This window comes from Panthera tigris, chromosome A2 (genome assembly GCF_018350195.1).
Source record: "Panthera tigris isolate Pti1 chromosome A2, P.tigris_Pti1_mat1.1, whole genome shotgun sequence".
Taxonomy (NCBI): Eukaryota; Metazoa; Chordata; class Mammalia; order Carnivora; family Felidae; genus Panthera; species Panthera tigris.
In genome coordinates, this window is record NC_056661.1 from 2,929,724 (window position 1) to 2,944,477 (window position 14,754).

The 14,754-nt window shown below is 54.4% G+C and overlaps 2 protein-coding genes across 2 annotated transcripts in view; one reads left to right on the forward strand and one right to left on the reverse strand.

Moving 5' to 3' along the window:
* Nucleotides 1-5,544, reverse strand: part of ZFR2 (zinc finger RNA binding protein 2) — a 52,997-nt gene extending 47,453 nt beyond the window's left edge. Inside the window, exon 1 of the mRNA XM_042977744.1 lies at nt 5,492-5,544. Coding sequence (XP_042833678.1) covers nt 5,492-5,544 — 53 coding nt within the window. The remainder of the gene's footprint in view (nt 1-5,491) is intronic.
* Nucleotides 5,545-11,586: 6,042 nt separating this feature from the next.
* ATCAY (ATCAY kinesin light chain interacting caytaxin) overlaps nt 11,587-14,754 on the forward strand; it is a 30,126-nt gene continuing 26,958 nt past the window's right edge. The window contains exons 1-2 of the mRNA XM_042977774.1: nt 11,587-11,804; nt 14,182-14,301. Coding sequence (XP_042833708.1) covers nt 14,225-14,301 — 77 coding nt within the window. The 5' untranslated portion in view covers nt 11,587-11,804; nt 14,182-14,224. The remainder of the gene's footprint in view (nt 11,805-14,181; nt 14,302-14,754) is intronic.

Consider the following 14,754-nt stretch of genomic DNA (forward strand, 5'->3'; position numbering starts at 1 on the left):
GTTAACCTGTCACCAGAACGGACTTTCCAAAATACGAAATGCTACAGAATCAAAGCAGAACAATTCTCGATTCTTAGTAAACAAATAAGTGACCCGGGATATGCTAATTTACAAAAGCATATGGATAGTGAGTGCCACAAACGCAGGTTACCTTTGGGGGGGGGAAATGCCCATAGCAAAATACCTACCCCCTCCAAAAAAAAAATCCCATTTCCCAAAATATTTACAAATGAAGTTTCCAGCTAAAAGATATCCAGCAACGTTAAAATTATCATATAACACAAGTATCGTCAGAAAGAGAAGGCGGAGAATTTCAGTTCCCCACTGGTGGCAGACACCCCGGTAGAAGGGACATAACTAGGGAGCAGTTACCAATCCATTAGACCTTGGGTGGTGCCAAGCCTCTTCCTGTGAAGATTCTAAAGAATGTTCCACAAGTAAACAGCACGCTCCAGATTTACAGCGTCACCGACACAGAAAAGACACGCAGAAAGCATAAAAGAGGAGGCCTGGGCGGCTCGGTCAGCTGAGCATCTGACTCTTGATTTGGCTCCGGTCACGATCTCGCGGTTCCTGAGTCTGAGCCCCTCATCGGGCTCTGTGCTGACAGTGTGGAGTCTGCTTGGGATTCTCTCCCTCCCTCCCTCCCTCTGTCCCTCCCCTGCACACGCACACACTCTCTGAACGACAACCAGACGTCCAAGTACCTCTTTCGGCAGGTCCCTACCGAGTATTTCAGCCTCACTGAGATGGGCCTTTAAAAAGGCAACGGTAACCACATCTGACAGGAAGGTTCACCTGCCGTGCTGTTCCAGGGCCCATCAAGCCCACCTGGGAGTAACTAGAAGGTGCTGCCCAAGTGAAGACTTTTGTCAGGATTCCTCCAAACTGAGCTGGAGGCCCCCCCCCCTCCCCTCCCCGGGCCCCACTCCCCCGATGTCTAACGCAACCCTGCTTCTGGACACGGTGGCAGGAGTCCCACTGGCCCCTGAGGCAGCGACACCAGATTCTCCCTGGCAGCCTGTGCTCCTTGGACCCAAGCTCAGGAGACAGGTGGTGGGTCAGGTTTACTCTGGAACGTGTGGACACCCACGAGGGGCAGAGGGGCAGAGGGGCAGACGACGGAGGCAGGCCCGGACATGCACATGACAGAGACTGCTCTGAATCTGGCTGCAGCCACACCAGACGGAGCAAGGGGCTCCGGAGCGGGCGCGACCTTCCGTCTGCCGGCACCGGGGTTGCCCGCGCTGCTCTCCACGGTTGGCGTGGGCTCTGCTGCCTTTCCCAAGCCACGTGTTGCCTCTGGGAGAGATTTTTGAGAGAAATAGGTTGGGGTGTCGTTACCATCCTGGTGGCACCAGGCCAGACACTCCGTTGGCTTCCACGTTCCGGGGACGGTAGTTTTTTAAGATCTGAAGAATCTGGCCCCACAGCACAATGTGATGGGGACCCAAACGAGGGGGACAGGATCCAGGCCAGTAAGCGTAAAGAAAGGCAGTAACCTGGTCTCTGCCGGCAGGTCTCACCGCGAGGCTGGGTTCTGCCACCGCAATCACATCCGGGGTTCAGCACACCCCACCGTGGGGCAAAGGCACGGCCTGGGAGCCAGGCAGCCTGCTTCCCCAGCTGGACCCCACCACTTACCACCACGGGGACCCCACACCAGTCAGTGCGCCCGGAGCCTCGTTCTCCTCATCCACAACACAGCCGCCGTAGTAACTACCTCAAAGGATTTCTGCGAGGATCCCCCGAGCAATCAAGCGCCTGGACTTACAGGATTCAACAGCTGATAACCAGCATTTTGATCCTCACTAACCGGCTCGGATGGGGGCCCACCCATCAAACATGCTGCATTCCAGATGAAGGAATGTGGCTGATTAAAACGTACACCGCAAGCTTCTCTTGGTGAGAAACCAAGCGTTACCCCAAATCCAGCAGCCGTCTCATTTAGACTTAACAAGAACGGGAAGGCACAGGTGGGATGTTCACAAACCCGCTGAACGAAGAGGGAAATGTGACAACGGAGGTGTTGTTACAGCCTGTCCCGTTCCACCGGGATGGACCGCCAGCATACGACTCGGAGTTCTAGACGTTTCCACTAGCCAAGTGATTTAAAGCCACGCAGAACTTAGCTGGAGTTCTTGAACGGCTCGCACTGGAAGCTGCACTCGGGGCTCATGAGAAGCACTGCCAAATTCAATTTTCCACATGAGATTAGTCCTTCACTGTGGGTCTCTGCAGCTCTAACTCTAACAAAACCTTAGAAGAGTTAAAAGACCGCCTAATATCCAATCAATGGAAATCATCATTATCAACAGGTAACTGAAGTTTTTCGTACACCTTCAAAAGTGAATGTGCGTCCAATTCCTACTGACCACCAATTCAAAAAGTTCAGATCCCAACCCTAAGAACGGACAACGACGTGAGGAATATTCCCAGCCGGGGCTACGGTTATCAAGTTTAAAAGGCAAGAAAACTTACTCAAAACTCCTCTAAAAACTGTGGTCTTCACTTTGGCAATTTGTAAAACGGGCTTGGTAAATTCTGTCGTCCAAAAGCTACGATAAAGTTGATAGGCACTCCCAATATCTAATTAGTTTATCCATGGCACATTACCTAAGAAATACATACTCTAAAAGCAGCTGAAGGGTCTAAACAAAAGCCATGTGCCCCAAAAGAAAACGTGTAGGTAACTTAAAGTCATTCAGATAACGCAGGTGGTCTCTTTTCAAGATTTTGAGACTGGAATTTCTTTCGTTATGATCCCCATGTTTCAGTTTGTTAAATTTACACTTTTTTTTTTAATAATTTATTTTTTTAAGCAATCTCTATTTCCAATGGGAGGCTCAACCCTGAGATCAAGAATCATATGCTCCACCCACTGAGCCAGCCAGGCGCCCCTACTCTTTTCTTAATTTTTTTTTTTTTGACGTTTATTTATTTTTGAGACAGAGCGAGACAGAGCATGAACGGGGGAGGGGCAGAGAGAGAGGGAGACACAGAATCCGAAGCAGGCTCCAGGCTCCGAGCCACCAGCCCAGAGCCCGACACGGGGCTCGAACTCACAGACCGTGAGATCGTGACCTGAGTTGAAGTCAGACGCTTAACCGACTGAGCCACCCAGGCGCCCCGTCTTTTCTTAAAGAGTAACACATATTTGGGGCACCTGGGTGGCTCCATTGGTTGAGCGTCTGACTTCAGCTCAGGTCATGATCTCACGGTTTGTGGGTTCGAGCCCCGCGTCAGGCTCTGGGCTGACAGCTCAGAGCCTGGAGCCTGCTTGGATTCTGTGTCTCTCTCTCTCTTTGCCCCTCCCCCACTCACGCTCTGTCTCAAAAACAAATAAACATTTTTTTTTTTAATTTAAAACATACTCTTGGAGAGAATTCTAAAACATAGAGTAACGTGAGGTTCTGTTTGGGGTAGTTTTACATCCTTTCCTGATACGCGAGCACACGATCACCTAAATCCTCAGAATGCAGACAGAATAGCTCGGCTAAAATGTATACGTTTTTAATTAAAATAAATGACAGAGGGGCGCCTGGGTGGCTCAGTCGGTTAAGCGTCCGACTTCAGCTCAGGTCATGATCTCACAGTCCGTGAGTTCGAGCCCCGCGTCGGGCTCTGTGCTGACAGCTCAGAGCCTGGAGCCTGTTTCCGATTCTGTGTCTCCCTTTCTCTCTGACCCTCCCCCGTTCATGCTCTGTCTCTCTCTGTCTCAAAAATAAATAAACGTTAAAAAAAATTTTTTTTAAATAAAAAATAAAAAAAATAAATGACAGAAACATCTGCTGAAGCCTGGCAATTAGCAATTTTAACCACGTAAATAGCCCATTTCTCCTCTGGAAGGTAATGTCAACAGAACACGTAACATTCAAGGGATTTCCCACTCGTGACCCAGGGACGCACTGGAGAAAGAAACAGGAACGAGCGAGGAGGAAAAGAAAGAAGTCGCTGGCCAGCAGGCAGAGGGTGATGCCCTTCCAACAGCGGGCGCCTCCAGCAGCCTGGGGGGGCCAGTGGAGTCCTGCCCATGGGTGACGGAAGCAAGGAAGGACGGAACGAAATGAGACTCCGCTGCAGGAAACGGCGTGCATCCCCGCGCCGGCAGAACATCCACGACTGGCCACCCCACACCTCACAAGTCGCTCCCAGGGCAGAAAACACGGGGAGCACGCCCACCCTCCGCAGCCCTTGTTTCCAAGCCCGGCGCTGTTTCCGTGTGACCCCAGAGGAAAGAACGCAGCAGCGTCGCAACGACGGGCTTGGGGGGGGGGGGGTCGGCCCTCACTGTCCACCCCTCTACTTTCAACCAGCCGAAACCGAACCCTGCAGCAAGGCCCCCAGTGCAGCGCACACGGGTCTCTGGGGGGCCTGGGGGGCGGTGTGCACCCTCGCTTCCTCGGGATCTGGGAGAAACCCGCCCAGGAGCTTCAGCAGGCTGAGAGCGGAAGCCGACGCAATGAAAAGGATGGGCTGGGGGAGGGGGGGGAGGGGCAGCCCCGGGTCTCGGGTCTCGGGTCGCGAGTGTCAGGCTGAGACACAGAGACGGCAGAGATGCTCCAAGGAAAGGCCCTGGAGAAGGGCGTGCGGAGCGTACTTGTACACTTGGGGTACAGCACACCCCACGCGCTTCTACCTGCAGATCCCGCCTTCCCTGGGCTGCTTCCTATCCCTGCCCCCACCTCTCTCTTGGCTCCTCCCCCCAGCCCCCCAATGCGTGGGTGTCTGTACTTTACCAGACCGTAAACACGCAAACACCTACTCCACGGATGTTTTTAAGGTCTCGATCCTCTACCCCCCCCTTCCTGTTCCCCTCCCCGGGAAGCCCCTCGTCCCCACCTTTCTATTGGGTCTCAGGGCTTCCCCCAAGTCTGCCCCCCCCCCCACCAAATCTCCCTCCACCTGACCCATTCAGGCCTCAATCCCCCTCGCCAATGTCTCCGCCTCTCCCTCCGGTCACCCCACCCCCATCAGGGGTCAGTACCCCCAAACCCCACCCCCCCTGCCCCGCCAGGTGCCCTCCCGGGTCTCTCCTAAATCAAGTCTCCGCTTCCACTCCCCACTCCTCCGCCAAGGTCCCCGCTCCACCCCCTGCCCGGCTCCGCGCCCGCGACGCGCATCAGCTCCCGCCTCCCCGCCCCCTCCCCCGCAGCCCTCGGGACCCTCGCCGGCCTCCGTCCCGGTCCCCGCCCCCGTCCCTAGGGGTCCCCGCGCTCGTGCCCTCCAGCTCTGCCCCTCGCCACGCCCGGACGGGTCCCCTCCCCGCCCTGGCTTCTCTGGCGGCCTCAGGGCCCGCTGCCCTCCCCACGTCAGGCCCGGCGCGGTGTCCGTGCCCCGACTGGCCCAGGGCCGCTCTCCCCTGACAGACACGGGTCCGCGGCTGCGCGGCCATCCCAGCTGGCGCAGGCCTCCCCGCCCGTGTCCCGCCTGGCTGCGGTCGGCGCGCGGCTTCCCCGGGGCCGGGGTCGGGCGGCGCGGGGGCCGTTACCTGTACGGAGGGCCGGCGCCGCGCGCGAAACCGGGGCAGCCACTCGCCGCCATCTTCGCGTCTCTGGTGCGCACGAGCCGACCCGAGGCGCGAGGGGAGGAGCCGCCGGCGGTGACGTCCCTGGGCCCCGCCCCCAGGCCGCGTGCCGCTCGCGCGCCGCCACGCGCCCCAGGCCCCGCCCCCCCGCGCGAAGCTCGCGCCTCCTCGCTTCCCATTGCGTCCGCGGGCTGTCTCCGCCTCGGGCCCCGCCCCTTCCCGGGGCCCCGCCTTCCCTCCGGCAGCTCAGCTTCCGGGGACTCTGCTTCGAGCCCCGCCTCTTCCCGGAGCCCTGCCCTCCTTTCAGCCCTTCTTCGGCTTTGGGGGGCCCTGCCTGGCACCCCAAGACCCGCCCTGAACGCGAGCCTGAAGTGCCTTATACTTTGTGTCCCACTGGGGTGAGTTTGGGAGTTCCGCTGACCTCTCTGGCTGGGGTACATGTGGCCCTATGGATACAGCCAAGTCCTGCTTGTCCTTCGGGACCCGCTGGTGGGCAGCCTTTCGTGGGGCCTTAAAATTTGGTGACCCTAAACTAGTGGTTCCCGACCAGAGGGATTTGCCCCCAGGGGACACTGGACGGTGTCTAGGGACATCTGTGATTGTCACACTGGGGGGCTCCTGGCATCGAGTGGGTGGGGGCCAGGGATGCTGCTCAGCCTCCACATCACCCCGAACGCCCCACACGGAACGAACCGGATCCAAAGTCACCAGTGCCCAGGCTGAGAAACCCTATTCTAAGTGGAAGTCATTTTGAGAGAGATTTCTTGGCCAAGCCTGGCCACCTTGGGGGACGCAACAGTGAACAAAACTCCTTGGTGCTCGTCCTCTGCAGCACTTACAGACTACAAACTATGACCTACGGTTAGGGTGCTTTTTTGGTTAATAACAGCTTTAACCGAGATAGAATTCACATACCGATTTAAAGTGTGCTGCTCAATGGTTTTTAGTACATGTACGCAATTGCGTGACCATCGCCACTGTGTAATTCCAGAACATTTTCATCACCCCAAGTAGAAACCCTGTCTCCATCAACAGGCACTTCTCAATCTCCCAGCTGCTGGCAACCACCAGTTTGCTCTTTGTCTCTACAGGTTTACCTGTGCTGTGCATTTTGTATGATGGACCACTACTTAGCAACAAAAAGGAATAAACTCCTGATACACACAACTTGGATGAAGCTGTAGAGAATTACAGGAAAAGCCAATGCAAAAGGGTTCCATGCTTTACATACTCATGATTCCATTTAAAACTGTTAAACCATCAAAGTTACAGAAACGGAGAACATATTTGTGATGTCTAGGGTTAAGGAAGTGGCAGGGGAGGATACGGGCGTTATAGAAGGAACCTCTATAGAAGGACAACAGGAGGTATCCTGTCGTGAGAAAATGTCCTGTATCTCAACTCTATTGAAAGCAATAGTGATATTGTACTATACTTGTGTAAGATTTTACCGTTGGGTAAACTGGGGGAAGGGGTACACAGGATCTTTCTGTTATTTCTTACTGCATGTGAATCTACAATTATTTCAATATTTTAAAAATTAATTAGAAAAATACATTTACCAACTCTGGTGGGATGGGGTTCCTCTCCTCCTTTCTATGAAGCAGGCACAGGGCTAGTTAATTCTTGGACAGAAACCATGGCAAGCCCAGGGTGCCAAGGAAAGCCGTATGGTGATTTAGTGGATGGCATTCTTCCCTTTGTGTCTTCATGACCATGTGTGGCCACCAGAAACAATCTACAGGGTCTGGCAGAAGCGGCTCTCCCACCATGCCCTGGCTAACGCTCAGAGTGGTAATTACACACGGCTTTCCTCCAATTCCCTGCAGCTCTAGCTAGGTAACAAAGGCTACATGCTTTATACAAAAGCAGGTCTGTTTTAATGTTTTCTCTGGGTTACATAATATCTTTTTTTCCCTCCTGTTATTTACTACAAGCATTGTGTTCAATGCTTTTTGCATGCACAATCTTATCTATCCCTACATAGCCCTCAGAAGTAGATAGAGTTGATTCTCATTATTGGCAGCAGCTTTGTCCTATAAAGTGGCCCCAAGCCCTAGAATAGGGAATCCTAAAGCCCCACTCCTGGGGAGACACTTGAGTGGGTTCCTGCAAGCCTCTGCTCGCATTATTTTTCATCAACCGATCAAATACATAACCTTGTGTTCTGTGTGCTTCTGTCCAAAGGCATCTTATTTAATATACATTACTGATCATGAACAGCCAACAGCACTGTAACTCATGCCTGAATGAAGCTTAACTAACACTCTTATTTTCACCGCAAGGTGCATCCCAACCTTCTTGTGCTTGGAAACACTAGACAGCCCTTCAGGACCGTGCACGGGGGCCACTATAAACAGCAAAACCACCAACATAAAGCACAAAAACCATGGTGCTTGATAAATCCCGAAACGGGCAGTTTACAATCTGGGCTGGAATCAGAAGGCAAAATGGTGCCTTGTTCGAACTCACCTGGGAACATGTACAACCAGCACTCAAATTTTTCATCGCACTTCCTTGTCTGCAAATGACCCGGAAGGCACCATGAGTATTGATTTGAGTGTTACAAATGTTACCAATAAATTTCAGCCAGTAGGCAAATTCACAAATACGGAAACAACTAATAATGAGGATCGAATGTCCGTGATTAATCAACCCCCTTTGCAAATCAGGAAAATGACACTCAAGGAGCGTTAGCAATTTTTTTAACATGTTTTAATTTTTTTTTTACATTTTTATTTATTTTTGAGAGACAGAGACAGAGCACAAGTGGGGGAGGAACAGAGAGAGAGGGAGACACAGAATCCGAAGCAGGCTCCAGGCTCCGAGCTGTCAGCGCAGAACCCAGCGCGGGGCTCGAACCCACAAACCGCGAGATCATGACCTGAGCCGAAGTTGGACGTTTAACCAACTGAGCCACCCAGGCGCCCCGGAGCGTTAGCAATTTCATTGCCTCGATTCAGTATAATGGCATCTGACTATGTTTCGGGTGTTACTCTCACCCCACACTGGTGATGTTTGGGGCCAGGTAAGTCTCTGTCGTGGGGAGTTGTCATGCGCCTTGTAGGGTGCTGAGCAGGATCTCTGGTCTCACACACTCAATGCCAGTACCGTCTCCATCGCCCAAGTCATGAAAACCAAAAATGTTCCCAGACATCACCAAACCTCCCATGGGGGACAGAATCCCCGCCCCACCGTGAGAACCACTGGCTAGGGATCTGAGAGATAGCAGTGACAAAGTGCAACATCTCTGATCTCAAAAAGCTTACCTTGGGGCGCCTGGGTGGCTCAGTCGGTTAAGCGGCCGACTTCGGCTCAGGTCATGATCTCGCAGTCCGTGAGTTCGAGCCCCGCGTCGGGCTCTGTGCTGACAGCTCAGAGCCTGGAGCCTGTTTCAGATTCTGTGTCTCCCTCTCTCTGACCCTCCCCTGTTCATGCTCTGTCTCTCTCTGTCTCAAAAATAAATAAACATTAAAAAAAAATTTAAAAAAAAAAAAGCTTACCTTATAGGGGAATGGCTAACGGAGAAGGTGAGTTAGTATTTAATGGGGACAGAGTTTCAGTTTGGGAAGATGGAAAAGTTCCGGAGACGGATTGTGGTGATGGTTGCACATGGTGAATGTAACGGATGCCACTGAATTTCACGCTTAAAAATTATCGGAATGGCAAGCTTTATGTTCTGTATGTGTATTTTAACCACGGTGAAAAGTAAACCAGACAAGCTGGGTTCACGCGCCGGCTCTTTGGCGGCGGCCACAGCACCACGGACAGCTCCCCGCGCGCTCTCGTGAGGCAGGGGAGGTCGCTTTGCAAATGCCGTTCTGCCCAGATTGTTTTTCTCCAGCTCCTTCATCCATCCAACTCCTACTCACTTCTCAGGGCCCAACTCACATCGTCACTGCCCACCCTCTGCCCCTGGACGTCTTCCCATGCCCCCTCCCCCAAGCCACTCTGCTTCAAAGATGTCTCTAAATCAGCCCAGACTCCTTTGCCCATCTGTTTCTCCAAACGGGAGTTTAACAAAAGCGAAGTCTTTCTTATTCACACGCTGGACCCCAGTGCCCAGCACGAGGACTGGCCCGGATTTCCCACTGAATTAACACACGCGTCTCTTCGCAGGGCTCCATTTCCTCCAGCCAGGGCGCATAAAGTCCGACGGATCTCGAGCTTCAGGCTCCAGGCTCTCATCCCCTGCTGTGGGGCAGTGCCTTTCCGCCTTTGGCTTGGAGGGGCACAGACCCTGATGCAGTGAGTTTGGCAGCAAGGTGAGTAGAGTGTTGTCTGGTATCCACGGGGCGGGGGGAGCCGACATCGGCGTGTTCTACCTGCATCTCCTGGACCCCCCCCTTTGTGCCAGGTGCTGCTGACCTCTGCAGAGAACACAGCAGGGTACAAGACCACCCAAGTCTCATTTATCTTGAATTTTACATTCTAGCTAGGGAGTCAGAGAATAAACAAACAAACAAAAAATAAGTAGGCAGTTTCAAATAGTGGTAAGTGCTGTGGGGGAAAAGTCAGGCTCCTTAGTGTATGACCCAGCAATTATACTAATGTATGTACTAAAAAAAAAAAAAAAAAAAAAAAAAAAAAAAAATCAGACTGGGCAATGGAATGGGGTGATGAATTGGGGGGCAAAGTAGGGGTGGTTAGGGAAGGCCTCTCTGAGGAGACTACTTCTGAGCTGGCACCTGAATAATGTGAACCTCTTCTGGGAGAGCATTCCTGGCAGAGGGAACAGCATGTTCAAAGGCCCCGTGGTGGGGATGAACTTGATGTGTTCACAAAACAGGTGGAAAGCCACTGCAGTGATTAAGGGAGGCAGGGCAGAGTAATGGGCATTGGTTGCTACTCAGGGTGTGTTCGTTTTCTGGGCCTGCTGTAACAAAGCACCACAAGCCAAGCGGCTTACGACAATGGAAATCAAAATTCTCTCACAGTTCCGGAGCCCAGACATCCAAAATGAAGGTCGGTTCCTTCTGGAGGCGGTGAGGGAGAATGCATTCCATGCCTGCACAGCTTCGGGTGTTTGCTGGCAATCCTTGGTTCTCCTTGGTTTGCAGAGGTAAAGACACTTGGCATTGGATCTGGGATTTATCCTCGATCCAGATGATCTCATCGCAAAATGAGGGTACTGGATCCTCAATTCTGCCTGCAAAGACCCTTTTTCCAAATCAGGTCATATTCCCAAGTTCCGGGGGTCAGGATAAGAGCTGCCCTATCTTGTGGGGACCACCATTCGGCCTCTGCTACAGGTCTAAACCCGAAACAGCAAGGGCGAGAGACAGGTAGCGAAGCGTTCTCAGGCACTGTGCTAAGCGCCCTCCTACATGATCTCATTGAATGCCGAAACGCCAGTACCATGATGTTCCCATTTCACAGGTGAGGAAACTGAGGCCCAGCAGCGAAGGTCACTTACGCGGTCGTGCCTCCCGGCTAGGCAGCCGCCTAGCCAGGGTCCAAACCTCCTTCTAGTCTAATTTCAGAAGCTGCAACTCGTGATACTATTATACTGTCAGGCTGGAGTCCTCCAGGGCAGGGCCGCTGAGCGCACAACTGTAGGGGTCGCCTCTCCATCGGTGGCCCGAGCAAGCGTGGCCGGGAAGATTCTGCCTCCCCAGCACGCGGCCGGGTCCTCGGCACACGGCTGGGGGCCCCACGTAATGGGGTCCTCGGGACGCTTTCCCTCCCTCCTTCCCAATCTAAGGAATGAGGCCACCGCCGTCCTGTGTTTGTCTGTTTGTTTGCTCCTTGTTTTGCTTTTAAATCCGTGATGCGCCATCAGGAAATCATTTCCGCTTCTGCCCCCGGTGAGGCCCTTGGAAACACTCCCCGTTCAGCCAATGGAGAGCACCGGATTCTGGCAGGGGGCTGTGCTTTTCGGTCAGCCCTGCCCCCACCCACCCACCCTGCACACAAAAGCAGCATAATTAACTGTCTTAAGGCAGCCGAGCCTCCGCCAGCTGCGAGCTGGCAGGAAGAAAACACCTCGGAGGCACGGCCGGGCGCCGGTGCCGGTGAGGGGGCGCGCTCGCAGCGGGGCGAGGGGCAGCCGGCTGACTGCGAACTGCGTCCGTTCCCCACCTCCGGACAAAAGCGCCCCCCGTCCGCGCCGCCACGTTGCGCCGGGTGACCTTCCTTGCGTGCAGAGTCCGCCGCTGCGCGCACCTTCCTCGCATGCTCTGAAGGCCCAGGGACCGCACTCGGAAGGCGAGGGATGTCCGGCTGCGTCGGCGCGGGGCTCGCCTTTGTCTGCGCGTAACCCGCAGAGGCCGCGGAGGTGAGTCCCCTTTCTCTTCGTCCCGGCCCTGCCCGGGCACGTTTGCCTGTGCGGAGACATCCGCTGTTGCAAACCCCCTCCGGGCAGGTGGGGCGGCTGGGAGCCGGGACCCACGGTCTTGGGATTCTCTGCACGGTAGCACAGCCCTGTCTCCCGAAGCCGAGGGAAAGCAGCCGCGGGCATGTCCACCCAGAGCCCGCCTTCCGTGCCCACCGCTCACCTGGAAGGCAGGGGGATGCACCATTTTCGGGACGCGCTTGGAGATTAGGCTGATAAAACCCTCAGCCTCTCTCTGGGACGCTTCCTAAGAGACCCAAATGTACACGCCCCACCTCTGTGCATTGTCTATTTATAACACCGTGAGCGGATTTGGAAAGAGAGACAGAGACAGACAGACTTGATGGATGTGTACACGGAGGCTCGCCTACGGGGCGGGGAGGCAGGGAGAAGGTTGAAGACGGATCCCTCCCCCTCTGTCTGCACCTGCACGCCATGCACTGAGGATTCAGCGCCCCAGCGCAAAGGCACACCTCTCGGCTGCCCCTCACTTTGCCTCATTTTCCCTCAGAGTGAAGTCAGGATCTTAGAACCGGAGCGCGCAGGACCCACACGCCACCTGTACAGGATTGTGGCGCCGGCCTGCGTGGGTCCAGCGCCTCCGCTGTGGGTGGGATTGGGGGGCGTCCTTCGGGGGGGCTGAGGTCACGCCCCGCTTGGGGTGAGGAAAACCAGGCAGACACCACTGTCTTCCGAAAGGAAATGAATTTCCATTGACCAGAACTTCCCCCTGCAGTAAGGTCCTGGGTGGTGGTTATCACCCCAGGCATCAGGAAGAGGTTTTTCTTTCTTTCTTTCCTTTTTTTTTTTTTTTTTGGCGTACTGCGTCTTACTGTCCCTCCTCCATGAATGGATGACGACATTCAGAGCCGCGGCAAGAATCCAGTGGGACACTGTTTCCCAAGTGTGTGTTGGTGGGGGCGGGGAGGGTGTCTAATTTTAGCCAGCCACCCCTCCCCCCTGCCTGGCCTTCTCCTGGCCCAGGCTCCCTCTGGGTCCTGGTCTCTGTCCCACAACCCCAAATGCAGACCCCACCTCCAGGGGCTTCAGATGACCCACCCAAACCGTTAGCCATGCACCAGCTCTGCCGAGAGGCCGCCGTGGCATCTGGAAGGGTGAGGGGCTGGGGGCGGGGGCCTTTGGTGCTGGCGTGTGAGAACAACAACCCAGGAGCTGCTTGGAGGATGGGAAGCAGAGACGCAGCGGGCCCTCTATAAGGACTGTCAAACCCTGCCCGGGGACCTTTCGCAAGCATGCGATTAAGACAGGGTTTCTCAATCTCAGATCTGTGGACTTTGGGGCTGGATCATTCTCGGTCCTGGGGGCCCAGCTTGCACACGCGCCTAACGGTGTTGAGCAGCATCCCTGGCCCTCACCCCCTTAAGGCCAGGAGCCCCTCCCCACGTTGTGACAACCAAAAATGCCTCCAGACTTGCCAAGCGTCCCTTGGCAGGGAGGGGGAGGGCAAAATTATCCCCAGTTGAAAGCCACTGGTTTAAAGGCACAGAACCCATGGTGTTGACTGAGTTACAGGATCCTGGAAGGTTATGCCCCAAAGGTATTGTAAAGATGCTTTCTAGTCCAGCTCTTTAATTTGGAGATGGGGAAACTGAGGCTGGGAGGGGTGAGTGGCGGAGTCCTGCATGCCTCAGGGTGGACCCCAATTCTGCCTCATTCTGCAGCTCTGACTGCTTCAGACAGCCCAGCTGTTAAGGCACCATCTAGCATCTGTCCACCATCCTGCCCCAGCTCCTCAGAACAAGAAAAACAAAACTTGAGCTTTGTGCTTGATAAGAATTATGATCCCGACTTCCAGCCCCAGTCTCTTTCCACACTGCCTTCGTTGGCCCCAGCAGGTTGTCAGGATTTGCTTCTTTATTCGGGGACAGAGAGGCAAGGCAGGTAGCCTGGAGAAGATAGAGGTAGGGTTTGAAAGTGTCGGTCCCAGCAAGGAAGCTTAAGTATATCAGTCACTAACACTTTAGTATAAATGATTGTAATTGGATTTATTGCTGCCCAGTGTAAGTCCAAGGTAAGGGAGGGATGATGAGCCCTAGGGAGCATGGACTTTGGAGCTTCGAAGCGAAGGGGGCTTATGTCTGGGGGCTCAGCTCTCACCTGGGTTCCAACTCCAGACCTACGTGGATGTCATCAGCCCTCTACACCTCTGTTTTCTCACCTGCATCATGGGGCTGGGTGACGGTTCAACATAATAATGGATCCAACACTCTTATCGATCTGAGGTGCCACACGTGGGTGGGGGGGGGTGGTTGTTATTACGATGACTGCCCAGTAAAACCTCCACGTGGCTCTCCTTCAGGACTCAGCTCTGCTTCAAGCCAGCGCGCCTCTCCTCTGTTCCCATGGGGACCACTGAAGCTACGCTCCGGATGGAAAACGTGGACGTGAAGGAAGAATGGCAGGACGAAGGCCTTCCCAGGTACAGCTTCCCCATTGCTGCGTCAGCCCCTGCTGGGGGCGGGGCGGGGGTGGGGTGGGTGCCCACCGCCTCTCTGAGCTGGGGCTTGGGGGACGCCGGGCACATAATGAATACTTGCCGAATTATTTAAGATGGATCCCCACCCCCCCCCCCCGCCCCACCACAGCAGCACAAAGCTCCCATTCCCATGCTATTTTAGGAATTCCGAACATTCTACAACTGCCTCGTGGGGGGTTAATATTCTTACGGGTGTTCCCACGAATCCGGGTGAGGGTGTGTTTTTACCTGTGGCAGCCGGAGGCATCTTGTCCTAGCCCTGCTTAAAATCCCTGGAGTGGACCCCAGAGATGTCCGTGTCCTAATCCCCGGACTCTGAAAATGTGCCCCTCTGGGGCAAAGACACTTTGCACGTGTTTAGGCCAAGGATCTGAAAAGAGGGAGATGACCCTGAAT